Here is a 15527-nt window from a genome sequence, read left to right as displayed (position 1 = left end):
GAGGAGGTCTTGACTAGAGCTCAACATCTGGACATTTAAAGCTCCATACAGTATAAAGGTAGATGTTTGTGTTAAAGCTCCTTCAAAATAAAGGTAGATGTTTGTGTTAAAGCTCCATACAGTATAAAGGTAGATGTTTGTGTTAAAGCTCCTTCAAAATAAAGGTAGATGTTTGTGTTAAAGCTCCATACAGTATAAAGGTAGATGTCCATGTGTAGTGTGATTATAAAGCAGCTCTAGGTTCTATATCAATACTGTGAAAGTATCAAAGCCTCAGTCCACAGAGAAATGCACACAGCCTGTATTCAGCAACTGAGCCTTAAAACCAGCCGTCAGGACTTCCTGTCACTTTGTGATGTCACAAGGAAGCAGTCTTGCAGGATTTGGCTTCTCTGAGTGTTTTATTCTGAAATCTGCTCTGTTTTTTATTGGATCACTCAGAAATAGAGGCTCAGAGCCTCCTCTCTTCTGATTGGCTCCCTAATAATGACTGTTCATATTGTGGAGGCATCATCTACCACACCTACCACATTTCATCATTCCCACTTCGCAGCATTTCCGTAGGCGGCAGGCCTGGCAGCTTTTACGCCGGTTCTTGTCGATAGTGCACTGGTTCGTGGCGGGGCAGATGTAGTCGTTGTGCCCTGATAAACAAATAGAAAACAATCATTTAGAAGGATGAGGAAGAGGAAACGGTGGCGAGATACAACAAGAGAGAGAGAGAGAGAGAAAGTTAAAGGGATACGCCAAACTTTTTTTTTTTGTGTCTTGCCTCACTCCCGAGTCCATGACAAGCAGATAGACACCATCCTTTCGACTGTGCGTGCAAGTAACAAGGGAGATATGGGCAGAGCTGGCGCACCGCAGAGATGTCCACAAGTCTTTTTTTGCAAGTCCAAGTCAAGTCTCAAGTCTTTGGTCACGAGTCCAAGTCAAGTCTCAAGTCTTTGGTCACGAGTCCAAGTCAAGTCTCAAGTCTTTGAGGGGTGAGACTTCATCAAGTCTCAAGTCTTTGGTCACGAGTCCAAGTCAAGTCTCAAGTCTTTGAGGGGTGAGACTTCATCAAGTCTCAAGTCTTTGGTCACGAGTCCAAGTCGAGTCTCAAGTCTCTAAAAAATAAAAGTCTCCTGTCTCTTCTGGTTGTAATGAGCCTTCTATCATCTGCTGCTATCCGCTCTACTAAAGATACTGCACAGCTATATCTAAGAGATTCAAAGCATTTACTGTAGGTTATTATCACTCCTTTATCTATACAGTATTGATTAGTTGTTTATTATATGATCACTTTAAACAGGATATTGCAATGCAATATGAAGAAAACACAGAATGAAAGCTTTCCTTTAAAGGAAACTGTATTCTGAGTCAAGAAAGAATCAAAGCTGCTCTGCCCCTCTGCACTGGCCTTTTCTCTTTTTTTTGCTTTGTTGATTTCAGAAAACCCAAATGAACAACATGGAACATGATTTAGGCTGTTAATTATAGGTCATAAGATCTGTATGGTATGGTACCTATAGCTCACATCTTTACGTGCAGCAAAACCTTTCTGGAACCGCATGTTTCTGAGAGAAGAACTGGTTGTTATTATTTTTTTAATTAGCTCCGTCAACTCATGGGGGCGTGTCGACACGTCCAGACTTCCATACGGGCCTTCAGTCATATTTCGCAGCAAAAACATAAATAAACAGGAGGATTTAGCCTACAGTAGCCTGATATGTGCCAGTTATTCAGCAGCTAGTCCCCGTGAAGGAAGGTCTGACAACAAACGGACATTGTGCCTCACATGTAGGCTACGGACGGTGCCGCTATTAAAAAAAAAAAAAAAAAAGCCGGTTCACAGTCACCTGTCACTCACCCGCAGCAGCTGACTGCGCTGTCAGAGGAGCTCTGCTGCTCCTCTCTCTTTAGACATGGTGTTTGGCTGCACTCTGTAGGAGTTCAATATGAAGATCTAACCTCCATCTGAATAACGTTACCGGCCATGTGGCGCTGCTCCGCTAGTGGTGTGTTAACGGCAAAAAAAAAAAAAAGATTGTCGGTCGTCCTGTCAGGAGGGAGGCACGAGCCAAAAAAAATAAAGATTGTTCACGAGTCTCAAAACACGAGTCCGAGTCGAGTCTGAAGTCTTTAGGGCACGAGTCCAAGTCAAGTCTGAAGTCTCTGTGGGTGCGACTTAAGTGCGACTCGAGTTCGAGTCGCAAACTCGAGTCCCCATCTCTGGCGCACCGCTAATTAGCTTAGCTCAAACGCTGGAAGTGTATGGGTAGTGTTAGCCTGCCTCCACCTAAAGTCATCAGAGAAACTCTTCAGCAACTCTAAATGGAAACCGGCGGGCCGATCTTCGTCTCAGAGCTGACAAAACTCTCCGGTAAGGCATCTTGAGCGGTCAAATGCCGCTAACGGGACGAGATCGGTCAAAACGGAGGGTTCAAGCAAAGACGGTTTATTTTGGTTCAAGCTAGCTACATCGAGGGTAGGTTAGCTTCCTGTTTCAAAGTAAAAGCACAAATTCTATCGTGGTTTTCTGTATGTAAAGGGCAACGGGTGTTTTATTTTGTGAAAGTAACTGGAAGTGCGTTGGTCACAACGGCTAGCTTGAGTAGCACCGAATTCGTCCGAACAAAATTGTAAACAGCTGGTATTTAGACGGCTACTTTCTCGCCTAAACATGTTTGTCGATAAAGTGATATATTTACAGAGTTTAGAGCTAAAATGAAATCAGCTTCCGACTGCTGACTTCGGCTCGGGTAGGAGGCAGGCTAACACTACCCATACACTTCCAGCGTTTGAGCTAAGCTAATTAGCGGTGTGCCAGCTCTGCCTGTATCTCCCTTGTTACTGCACGCACAGTCGAAAGGATGGTGTCTATCTGCTGGTCATGGACTCGGGAGTGAGGCAAGACACGAAAAAAAAAAAATGTTGGCGTATCCCTTTAAAGTTCACACCTTGGATGCTCCTCTTGAAAAAGGCCTTGCAGCCCTCACAGGACCAGACGCCGTAGTGGTACCCTGAGGCGTAGTCGTGGCACACGGCGCAGAAGTGCATGTCGGCTTTGCCCGGCGTGGATGAACACGAGCTGAGCCGCTCCACTCCGTCCTCCGATCTCTTCCCCAGCAGCTTGTTACAGCTGATGATGGAGCTGCAAGAAAGAAAGAAAGAAAGAAAAAAAAACACAGACGCTGTTAAGGGGACAACTTGACATTTAGGATTTTAGCCTGTCATTCACCTGCCATTAAAAGTCCTTCGACAGGTGCTGCGTCCCCCCCCCCGCCCCCCTGCAAAATGTCTCCACAACCGCATTTCAGTCAACGGGAAAATTGCATCAGAAAGCTGACAGCGTTCATCATTGACACATAATGGGGTGGAGAAATCTCCAACATCCACGGCCGCTGTCTTTGCGGCCATCAACAGGAAGAGCTGGCAGCGCCGGTAATGACTAAATATACAGCCTAATAACAGAAAATAGATCCTGGAGAGTGAGAGTAGATCAACCTGCACTGAGAGCACCGCGCTCAAGTTTTCTGGAGGAAAAAGTCAGATACGCTGAAAACTGAAAATTGAGCATCGTCATAACGTGCAGGACAAATATCATGATAAACAATATTATAGTGTAATTGTATTGTTGTATCAGTTGTTCTTTATCACTGTTAAATGATTGTATTTCATGCTTCAGGTGATTTTGAATGCAAAAACAATATGAGGAGCATTGTACCTGGCAGGAAATGTTATTATAAGCGTAATGACTCGTTCCTAATAAAATAATATTCTATATGTGGACAAGGTATTAGTTTGGACACTTGATGTCAGTGCATCCAAATATAAACAGACCTGATTCAAGATTTTAACACTGTAAACTTCACATAAGGTTAAATGTTTTCCTTCTTGACTATCTTGTGTTGGTCTTGTAGTGAGGAATATAAAGTAATATTTTCTTTTTTCTTCTTCGTACAACATTTTTAGCACAGGGAACAATGCTTGGATATAAGAGCAGGTGTAATCTGACTACAATTTTAGATTAAGATTAAAACCAAGAAGAACTTTACTGATCCCAGACTGGAAACAACTGAAGATGTTACTGCTCAGTCAGGGGATTGAACGCATTAACAGGCCCTAAGATTAATTTTTAACTATTAACTTGGATTAAAAAGTAAAACACACAGGCAAAGGCAACATTAAGTATTATTTTGGATTCAAAGGTCCAACAGGATGTTTTCAGCTTGATGTGCTGTTCACATGTTGATTTTATGTTGTGCCAGTGCTGCTGTGTGTCACCTGCCATCATCAGCTGTCATTACACCATTGTGTGCAATTTTTAATACATATCATTGCTGCTGTGTCTTATTATTTTTTATTTTTATGAGCTTTTAATTTGGTAAATTCATGTGTAAGTTGCACTTTAACGCATTACTTGATGATCTTTTTCAGTTTACATCTGGCCAGGGACAACAGATGTCAATGAGCCTCACTGGGTAACTCTGCCTCACTTACAGTTTCTTTAAAAGGGATAGTTCAACAATTTTGGCAATTTGGCCCATTGCCATAATCACTATAGTCACAGCATTAGGTTTGTTACTTTTATTTGTCAATGTAAGCTATTTTTAGAACGGCGGAGCAGAGCCGTGAGCTGCTCAGAGCTACGCTACGGAGGCTCATGGGATTTTCTGGTTTCCCTCATCAAACTCATCAAATACACAATCCAACAACTCCACAACGCTCTGGTGGACAAGTTGTGACCTGCACATTCACCACGCTATGAGATAATAACACAACGTTACCAGACAGAGTTGTTTTAGAGGGAAATTCATGCAAAACCGCTGATGCACGTTGCCTTCAGGGACAGTTTTTCATCAACAGTCTCTGTATTTCCCTCTACAACAACTCTGTCTGGTGACGTTGTGTTATTATCTCATAGCGTGGTGAATGTGCAGGTCACAACTTGTCCACCAGAGCGTTGTGGAGTTGTTGGATTGTGAATTTGATGAGTTTGATGAGGGAAACCAAGAAATCCCATGAGCCTCCGTAGCGTAGCTCTGAGCAGCTCGCGGCTCTGCTCCGCCGTTCTAAAAATAGCTTGCACCGACAATTAAAGGTAACGAACCTACTGCTATGACTATAGGGATTATGGCAATGGGCCAATTTGTCAAAATGTTGAACTATCCCTTTGAATACCGTTGATTAGTGTTGCATTGTCCCCGTCAAATAAACCAATAGATAAATAATAAATAAATACCCCCCCCCCCGGTGTGGGTCAGGCTCGGCGGTCCCACCTGCTGGGGGCGATGCCGTGGGCTTTGGGCTCCAGCCACGCTGCATGTGGGCTGGGCTCGTTGTAGACGAGGGGGGGGGGCTGGGGGCAGCGCAGAGTCAGTGAAGGCACGTTGGCGTGACCGTGGGAGGGCCAGAAGGCCGAGGGGCTGAGGGGGGGGCACAGGGACGACCGGCTGTCCGACACGGGCTGTCGGCCGTAGCCCAGCACGGGGGGGCTGTAGAAAGTCAGAGGTCCGTGTCCGTGTCCGTACTCGTGGCTACTGTCCGTGTACGGGGACGGGATGCACACGGTGTGGTTGTCCATGCACTGCGGCGGCGGCGGCAGGGCTGGGGGGGGGCTGTACACGGGGGGGCTGTACACGGTGGCGGGAAGCAGCCGCGGCGGCGAGCTCGGCCTCTCTGACGCTTTACTGGAGTCGACCTCGTGGAGCTGGAGCAGGCGGTCAGCGTCCAGCCCGGGGGAGGAGGCCATGTCAGGGGGGGGAGGAGGATGAGGAGGGTGGGGGGTCGAACTGTGTGTGATGACGGACGTGACGCTGCAGTCGGTTCTTCTACTGCATGATCCTCTGCAGACGAGTCCTGGAGCAGAGAGACGAACACAGGGTTTTAGATCTTTAATGTGACCCCACTAGGGCTGTCAACTAAACCCCCCAAATCAGATTTGAATTTATAATGCTTCTTCTGTTAAAGGGATGGTTCAACGTTTTGGCAAATTGGCCCGTTGCCATAATCCCTATAGTCATAGCAGGAGGTTCGTTACCTTTAATTGTCGGTGCAAGCTATTTTTAGAACGGCGGAGCAGAGCCGTGAGCTGCTCAGAGCTACGCTACGGAGGCTCATTATGGGATTTCTTGGTTTCCCTGCATCAAACTCATCGAATACACAATCCAACAACTCCACAACGCTCTGATGGACAAGTTGTGAGCTGCACATTCACCACACTATGAGATAATAACACAACGTTACCACACAGAGTTGTTTTAGAGGGAAATACAGAGACTGCTTGATGAAAAACTGTCCCTGAAGGCAACGTGCATCAGCGGTTTTGCATGAATTTCCCTCTAAAACAACTCTGTCTGGTAACGTTGTGTTATTATCTCATAGCGTGGTGAATGTGCAGGTCACAACTTGTCCACCAGAGCGTTGTGGAGTTGTTGGATTGTGTATTTGATGAGTTTAATGAGGGAAACCAAAAAATCCCATTAGCCTCCATAGCGTAGCTCTGAGCAGCTCACGGCTCTGCTCCGCCGCTCTAAAAATAGCTTGCACCGACAATTAAAGGTAACAAACCTACTGCTATGACTATAGGGATTATGGCAATGGGCCAATTTGCCAAAATGGTGAACTATCCCTTTAAAAATTTGAATTTTTAAAGTGTTTTTTTTTTTTTAAGCTCATTATATACACCTATACCAGCTTATTATCCTCTGAAGGGCATTTCAACCAAATCTGTTATGTAACATTTACAACACACCTGTTTACCAGCTCAATATAAAACGTGCAGAAGGGAAATCGAAATATTATAAGTAGTGTTGCCAAAGCAGTCGAAGCACAGCGAAACACCAAAATACAAAATGTGCCTTTCTTTTTTTTCCATTAGTTTCCTGCTCAGACATTTTCCGGCTTCCACAGCACAGACACTAATGAGGAAGAGAAGTGAGTTTTGCATTCGCTTTGCAACAAATATCAAAGCATAAAAGTGTGAAAAGTTTCATCAGTTTCAAAGAAAAGGCTTCTGCTGACACCAGAGTGAGTGAGATCTCCTCCTGAAAACAATGAGCTCATGACGTTTTTCCCAAACTGTGCAACGCATCCTTCTAGGAAAATTATCTGGTCAGTGTTCACACACACCGGATAAGACTGTTTTGTTTTATTATTTCGCCTTAACTCCGTCTAGACTGCAGCGGAGCGTCCACCAGTGCCGAGCTGTTGTGACTCAGCGCGGCGGCGGCTCACTGGGAGTTAACGGGAGTCGTTTCACCACCAGCGGAACTGCGGTTGTTCAAGGACGCTGGAGAAAAAAACTCCATGAAAAACACAAGATAATGGGATTTTTACTGAGTGAATCACAGCGAGAGGACAAACTGAGATCTGAGAGTTTCAACAAACAGAACAGGAGGGAATCCACAGCTCCGTCAGTTTGCAATATCACCGCTAAATCCAACAATATGACATCAGATCATGCTTTTAGGTCTTTGATGAGTTCCCCAGTTTTAATAATTCACTGAATCTTCTGGCTTCTGCTAAAAATCACATTTCCAATCATTAACTGGAGTTTTTTTTGCAGAGCAACATGAAGTAAATGAATGACGTTTTGATAAATGAACCAGGTGAGTTGATTTTTCATAAGCAGCCACCTCCACCTCCCTGTGTGAGGGGCCTAAAGGAAGTCCTGCTACAGCTCCAAAGACCAGATAAGTGATAAGTGAAGGTCAATCACATCAAAAATCAATCGATACGGTCCGTCTGTCACACAGGTCGGGTCAAACCGTCCTCGCTCACAAAACAATACACCGTCCCTTGTCCACTGTGAAACTACAAAGTCGTCACAGGTCGATACGACGAACTCCCCTCAAACGCTCCGGACAGCGTCATGATGGAGCGGAGCGTTTAAAGGACAATTCTGGGCAAATTCAACTCAGGGGCTGCATGTATTTTCCTAACATTTTAGGTCTAAAAGAAGGAACCTGAAGATTTTCAGTTTAATGTCTCCTGTTTTGCGGTAGTTGCGTCTGTCCCTGCATCGCCACGGCAGCGATGAATGGGAGCGGATTGAAGTTCCGCTGCTTAGGCTGTTTCCATCCCTCAAAGCCGCAGACAGCGTCAGATGGCGACTCAAACATGCACCCAGAAGTTTATTTACTTCAAGCAAGTCAAGAGTTGATATTCCTGTGTTTATGACACAAACAGGAGCTTCCGACTGCACCTGAACACACCGAGCGCCAACTTGGGTCTCGACTCCGCGAGACTTTGAATTAGATCTAGTTTTACAAACACGTCGGCTTGCTTGAAGTTAATAAACTTCTGGGTGCATGTTTGAGTGGACATCTAACGCTGTCTGTGGCTTTGAGGGATGTAAACAGCCTAAGCAGCAGAACTTCAATCTGCTCCCATTCATCGCTGCCGTGGCGATGCAGGGACAGACACAACTACCGCAAAACAGGAGCAATTACACTGAAAATCTTCAGATTCCTTCTTTTAGACCTAAAATGTTAGGAAAACACAGCCCCGAGTTGAATTTGCCCGGAATTGTCCTTTAAGTGCGGATCACACAGCCATGTTGACGCCGTGTTACAGATACAACACTCACATGCTGTATTCATCCTGTGTGTTGATGTTTAAACACAACAGCTTGTTCTGTTCTTGTTCTTGCAGCAAACAGGAAACACCAGTTTCTATTCTGAGGATGTGCCCCTGATGGATAATTTGACCAGCAGCACCTGAACGCATCACAACTAAGCTTTGAGAGGAAGTCTCTGCTTCAGCTTCAGCTTCAGCTCTGTTGACTGAGACATGGATTCATCAGGTGGACACAGCTGGTCAGTCTTCTAACGAGGTTAAAGCCGAGTCTTAAGCCACGTTTACACCACAACGCTCGCAGATGAAAACCGCAAAATATTTAATCAGATGTGCCTTTCGTTTAGACGGCGACAGCGTTTTGGGAGCTTGAAAACGCAAAAAAGTGAAACCACCCTCCAGAGTGGAAATCCTAAAAAACGTTCCGCCGTTGCGTCCCCATGTAAAGGGTCTGCTCCGATTGCTACGACCTGTGGATAGGAAGAAGAAGAGGAAAAAACCTGGGTTGTACTGGCATGCATACAACACTGAATTCCACAGACTTTTGCATCACCATGTGCACGCAGATTTCCACCCAAAAAACGCTAAACGTCTAAACGCGAAATAAAAAGTGAGAACGCAACGCCACTTTTGCATTTTCTGTTCAGATCGTTTCCGTGTAAACGTAGCCTTAAACTAATCTCGACAACCTCTGGAAGTTTGCGTTTGGGGTTAAATCAGTGTTTCCCAATCGGATGGCTGCAGCCTCCTGGTGGCCAGTGAAGATATTGCAAGTATCCAAAGAAATCATTCGCAAAACAAATTTGGTTAAAAATGTACAGTAGTTATTGGAAAAATTCTAATATAAACTATGTTGTTTTTTTGGTGTTTTAAAATGAAATGAGAAGAAAGTGGAGAATGAAAATGGATGGTCGCTAACAACAGGAAAAAGTCAATCGGTGCACGGCCTTTGTATTGAACTGGGGTCAAATGCGATGGTGACACTTTTGAGATTTTCAGTTGAGTCACAAGAGGAAAAAACTTGAAGTTTGAATGAGTTTGAATGAAGTTATTTTGTGTTTATTTTGTGCTTTTCGTGGATTTGGCATCAAACAACCTCTGGTCAGACGTTGAACTAGCGTAGCAGCGAGAAACTACAACCAGGCAGGAATATTTAAAAGGTTTAGATTAATGAGCTGTGGTTGGTGAGGCCATTTACATCCACTGAAACTGTCTGTGTGTCTGTGAAACACAACAAGTTGAGATTTAAAAAACAGCAGCAGAAGTAGAAGTAGAAGAAGTAGGCTTCTTGGCTGTTTTACCGACAGAAATCCAACCACAGATGATAAACCTGTAGTAAACCTAACTGCCTCCACTCTGCCTGACATTTCACACATGATTATTTTCTCAGACTTGCCAGAATTAAACAGTCGCAGCATAAATTTACTTAATTAATCACAGACAGAAAAAGAGAAGCGTGACATTAAACAACCTCCAACCTCAGACTAAAACCGACTCGGAGAACACGACAAAGGTTAAAACACTCACTCGTCTTCAGGCTGAAACTCGCGGCTCTGCAACTTTTCCCAGTTGAACCACACTGAGCTGTTTGTGTCACAGCGTCTGTGCCCAAGTTTGAGCTTTGGACACACTGGCGCTGATGGCAGCCGTCCATGGTAAACCACCAGGCAGGCAGGCAGGCAACACGGGGTCAAAGGACACTGTCTTAATGCAACTCTGCCATTTATTCCACTTCTTTTAATCACGTTACCACCGACAACCGACAACCAGCCTCAGGTCACGGCTCAGCTTCTCCTGGACTCAACCAAAACTGAACTAAAAACTAAAAAAAGGGCCAAACAAAGCAAATACAGGAACAATTGAAAGTGAAACAGCTTTAAAACACATTAAACCAGCTGCACATGCTACAACTTTGACTGCAAGATGTACAATAAACCACAACTTAAAACTTGTTTGTTTTTTCCACTTTGCTTTGGTTGGATGTCACTAAAATCTTTACCTGAATAATTCATGATATTCTATTCTTCTAATTTCCAGTTGTCGTTATGCCAAAATACCAAAAAATAAGTTAGTTTTGTTACCAATAGTCTGTTGTGAAGTGAGTTCTGCAGCTACAGGACGTGTTGAAAACATGGTTTAGGGTTCATTTTTGCAGAAATATAAAGTTTTGTCTCCTACAGCTCTTAGATCTGCTTCACGAGTCACGACTGAGACTTCTTTCTCTGCCTTTGCACAGTTTATAGTTTTATAGTACATCATGCATATTTAATTTGCGACTGTTTTTTCTCTCTTTGTCCTATTTTAGTATTTTATTCACAACATGTGTATGTACATAGGTGCATATGGATGTATATAGTGTATATTTTTCTTACTTTTCTGTGTTATATTGTTCTTCTATGCACTAATATTATATTATATGCATGTCTCTGCACTACTTGATACTTGAATTTCCTTTGGAATCGATAAAGTTGTATCTCTAAGTCTAAAAGCTGAGTCGGTGCAGTTGCTGCTTCATGCAGGTGCTTTTAGAAATTCTAATGTAAGGATATAAAGTATATTTCTCCTGTGTTGTTTTATCATTTTTGTGAATATGTTTCTAAAACAGTACATTACCTATGCTTCTTGCATTTTACTTGTTTTTGTGCAGCACTTTGTTACCTGTACTCAAAAAATAAAGTTTAACCTATGCTCTGATTTTACATGAGACAATAATTATAAATTTTTTTAATTTTACAAATCACGAAATAAAACCAAACTCATCCAACAGTTACCTAGGACTGGGATTCGCTTCTTATTTCTGACTCTAAGATAAATATTAATTTTTTCGTGTCTTTTTTCTTTTTAAACCTTAAATGAAAAAAAGAAACATCCTTGATGAGGATGTTGATGGTGTGGTGCCATAGCAACCATCAGGATTTTAAAAAGAAGTTTTTTGTCTTTTGCTCTGTTAAAGTGTCTCTGAGGATCCTGCTGCTGCACTGTGTGATCATCTGTGTTTTCATTTACAGTACACAGAGTAATAGTAAATCATTATGGGATGGCCGTCCGTGTTGCTGCTGCTAGCCGATATGAACCAATGGAGTGAGTCTCAGATGATTAAACACCAAACCAGAGTCATTTTCTGCTGTTATCACCTCTCTGGAATAAACAGGGCTGAATCAAGGTTAACCCCGCGTGTTAAACAGCAGCAGCAGCAGCAGCACACGGCATGACAGGTCAAAGGTCGCCGCCGCTGCGTCACCTACTACAGACATTGTTGAGGGAGAACACACTGTAAAAAAATAAAATAAACCAAATCTAATCAGAGGTGAAAAGTGACGTTTGATTTAACTTTAATGAACAGATTGATTTACATTTTAAGAGACTAATCCAAAATGAAGAGCTTCATTATTTGTCTCATATATTATAGATCATAATATAACAAATACAAATTGTTTTGCAGTGAAGCAATGATGTCACGTAACATACGAGTTTTATTTTGACATTTATCTACTATTCAAATTCATCACATCACATCATGTTCAAGTGGCATTTTAAGGTTTTGTCCAATTTCATAAGAGCCTGCCGACTATTTTCCATAATTGTTGATTAAGAGTTTGATCTATAAATAAATAAATAAAATCAGTTTGTGATTGGTTCTCAAAGTCAAAGTTTAAGTCTTTATTGATTATTTTAATAGATCAAAACCAGAAAAGCCAAAAGAGAGACTGGTCCTCATCTTATACAGTAGGACAGAGTAAGGCACAATTTATATTTCATTATTTAAAGTTAAATCCAGTTTAAAAACTAATTTTCATGACTTTTTTATATAATTCTTTTTAAAGGAACATCATCCGCACAAAAAAACTGGTTACTACTACTACTACTACTACTACTACTGCTGGTTAGTTTTATATCTAAATTACAAATAAAGACTTCTGCCTCTATAACACAAATGTTTATTATTGTTATTATATTACATAATAACTAGTAGTACTACTGATAACATCTATCGGTATGTTTATTACCACTATAACGATTAACAGCACATACAGTAGATCATCAATCTGTGGCCATGACTGTTGACCTTCTTATTGAAGCTGCAGCTCAGTCTCATATCAGTGGTTCAGAGAGAAAACAGCTGCCGGTCGTCGGCTACAGATGTTCTTAGAGCTGCTGCAGAGAAAGTGGATGGATTTCAACATCTATTCTAGTGCAGGGGTTTCTCAACTAGTCTCACTCTGGGCTCCACATTTTCCCATGGTCATTAAGTCGCGACCCACTTTTATAGAATTCAAACCAAGAATTTTTTTTAAAAGCCTTTAAAAACTCATTTTGCTCTTTATTGAGCAAAGTGCATTTCAGAGCACATGAATGAAACTGAGGAGGACCATGACAACTGCATGTACGGAAGTAGGGCTGCCCCCAAATAGTCGACCAAGCACTGGTCGACCAAAAAATCATTAGCCGACCACAATTTCATTGGTCGATTGGTCGCAGGAAAAAAAAAAAAACATTTGGAGCCGTGTCTTGTCAAAATTAAGCCAACATCAATGACTGAACTGTATAGGAAAGGTTATGGGGCTTTTATTTTGAAGGGCCAGATACAGGAAGTCGTTACGTGACACTTTTTTTTTTTTTTTTTTTTACAAGGCACGGCAGTCTCTCTCGTATCACCGCTGTTTTCAACCTTAGCGGTGCTGTCTGAGCTCCGGTCCCGTCCCACAGCGCTCACCGGCGGTCAGTCTCAGTGTCACGGAGCGGATCCATGATGGTCCCCGCTGCAGTCAGAGACCCGCACCCATAGACAGTCTATGCCCACACCCATAGACATATGTCTATGCCCACACCCATAGACATACTATGTCCGCACCGCTCCACGCCGCGGACCCCCACCCCCGTCACACAGCCTGAGCTCAGTAACTTTTTACCCTCCTCATCTACTGTGTTTATTGGTGATAAACAGGCATTCTGCCGGTAATAACGGTGAAACACGACCGGCTTGTTGTTGAATCTCGGACCTAACACGGCCGGAGTCACGAGCATTAATTAATTAATTCTCAACCTGAACGCGGGCACAAATTTTTTTTTTTTTTTTTTTTTTTTTTTTTTTTTTTTTTTTTTAATTTTTTTCCCCCCTCAAGGTGGGGGGTCGATTAGTCGACTAATCGCCATAAGTGACGACTACTGGTCGACCAACAAAATCTTTGGTCGGGGGCAGCCCTATACGGAAGTGAATAAAAAAATATCAAACTGCACAAAATGGAGACCAACAAAACGATATATTTGACTTCTAATGCATCTCTGCATTCAGAGCATGTTCACAAAAGTGAATAAATATCAAATTGCACAAAATAAAGACCCACAAAACAAAACAAGGTATTTTCACTGCATTCAGGCCACATTAATAAGAAACTGATATCTTTGCATTCAGAGCAAATGGAGCAAATAATAAGAAACTGAGGAGGACCATTACAACTGCATGTGTTCACGTGTCTCGTGTGCCTTTCAATATAAGTTATTTTTCAAAATAAAAGACATGTCCAACATCAGATGTGCATTAAATATTATTTACTTTTTTGACCAGCTGTCCACGACCCATCCAGAACGGGTCCGCGACCCACTTTTGGGTCCTGACCCACCAGTTGAGAACCACTGTTCTAGTGCATGAATGAATGAATGAATGAATGAATCCACCTGAGATGTGTTTCTTCTCAGTCAGTGTGTCTCTGATCTGGGGTCAAAGTCTGGACGTCTTCACAAACACAATCGTCTTTGTTGGACAAAACAGATACAGTATGTGTGTCTGCTCATGTCAGCACCTCATAATAACACCAGACCAGAATGTGAATGAAAATACAATTTCTATCTCCCGAGCCTGATAATAACAACCCATTTACCCTCCTCCTCCTCCTCCTCCCTTCGGCCCAGCGCTCCCAGCCAGCAGCACATACCACAGCACAAAGACCCCCAGCTAAACCATTACCCAGCCTGCTCTCCTCCATTCTCTCAGCCTCACAAAGCCCAAGACGAGGAGGAGCTGGAGGAGCCGAGCCGAGCCGAGGCAGAGAGGCAGAGAGGTGGACGGGAGCAGCTCAGACTCATGGACGATGGATGATTACAGTGGAGTCATTTTACCTGTCACCCATCACCCATCATCATCTCAGTCCTCCTCTTCCTCTTCCTCCTCCTCCTCCTCCTCCTCCTCCTCCTCCTCCTGCTCCTCCTCCTCCTCCTCTGTCAGAGTTGTTCTATCCTCCTCTGACTGGCATCATGCTGTGAAAACCACTGGGTTATTAAATGATTATACGACTTTGTTAAGACGGAGGCAGGTGCAGAAACTTTTACACATCACAGTCAAAACTCACTCCGACACCTCACTTAAAGGGAGTTCACCCAAAATTCAAATTTCATCTCATTATCTACTCCCCCTCGTGTGGACTAAGGGCTGGGAGAAGTTTCAGAGTCCTCCGTGGCTTCGCTGAGTTACAGGGGGTCTCGGCGCAGCACTGCATGTCCATATGACGGTTGAGAACGGACCAAAAAGACACACCAAAAACCATCCAAATACCTCCATAGTGCTAGTCTGTAATGTCCCTCTTGTATTGAAGCCCCGACATGAGAAATTGTTCAGAAAAAAATTTAATAAATCTGTGTTTTAGGCTTGTTTGTAGCGGAAGTCTTTTTGGACGAAGAAAAGTGAGCCCTGTTCGCAACCGTTATATGGACATGCAGTGCTACGCCGAGACCCCCTGTAACTCAGAGAAGCCACGGAGGACTCTGAAACTTTTCCCAGCCCTTAGTCCACATGAGGGGGAGGAGATAATGAGTGAAATTTGAATTTTGGGTGAACTATCCCTTTAAGATGGAGGCAGGTGCAGAAACGTTTACACATCAGTCAAACCCACTCCGACACCTCACTTAGTTAGATCTAATAACTGAAAAAACCACAACTGGGCTGAGATGGAGAGCAGGAAGTAGAAACT

At 43.2% G+C, this 15527-nt stretch overlaps 1 protein-coding gene across 3 annotated transcripts in view; it reads right to left on the bottom strand.

Annotated features, from left to right (window-relative positions):
* esr2b (estrogen receptor 2b) overlaps positions 1-15527 on the bottom strand; it is a 59780-nt gene that overhangs the window by 32745 nt on the left and 11508 nt on the right. Inside the window, exons 1-5 of one of the 3 annotated variants that reach the window (XM_083998806.1) lie at positions 10090-10128; positions 7154-7289; positions 5265-5844; positions 2943-3136; positions 528-644 (exon numbers count right to left, since the gene is read on the bottom strand). In XM_083998806.1, coding sequence (XP_083854932.1) covers positions 528-644; positions 2943-3136; positions 5265-5737 — 784 coding nt within the window. In that variant the 5' untranslated portion in view covers positions 5738-5844; positions 7154-7289; positions 10090-10128. Of the gene's footprint in view, positions 1-527; positions 645-2942; positions 3137-5264; positions 5845-7153; positions 7290-10089; positions 10189-15527 lie in introns of those variants that run through there. The other 2 variants (XM_083998805.1, XM_083998807.1) reach the window with 2 other exon arrangements.

The sequence above is a fragment of the Trachurus trachurus genome (genome assembly GCF_905171665.1).
Source record: "Trachurus trachurus genome assembly, chromosome: 22".
Taxonomy (NCBI): domain Eukaryota; kingdom Metazoa; phylum Chordata; class Actinopteri; order Carangiformes; family Carangidae; genus Trachurus; species Trachurus trachurus.
This window is presented reverse-complemented; position numbering and strand designations above follow the sequence as displayed.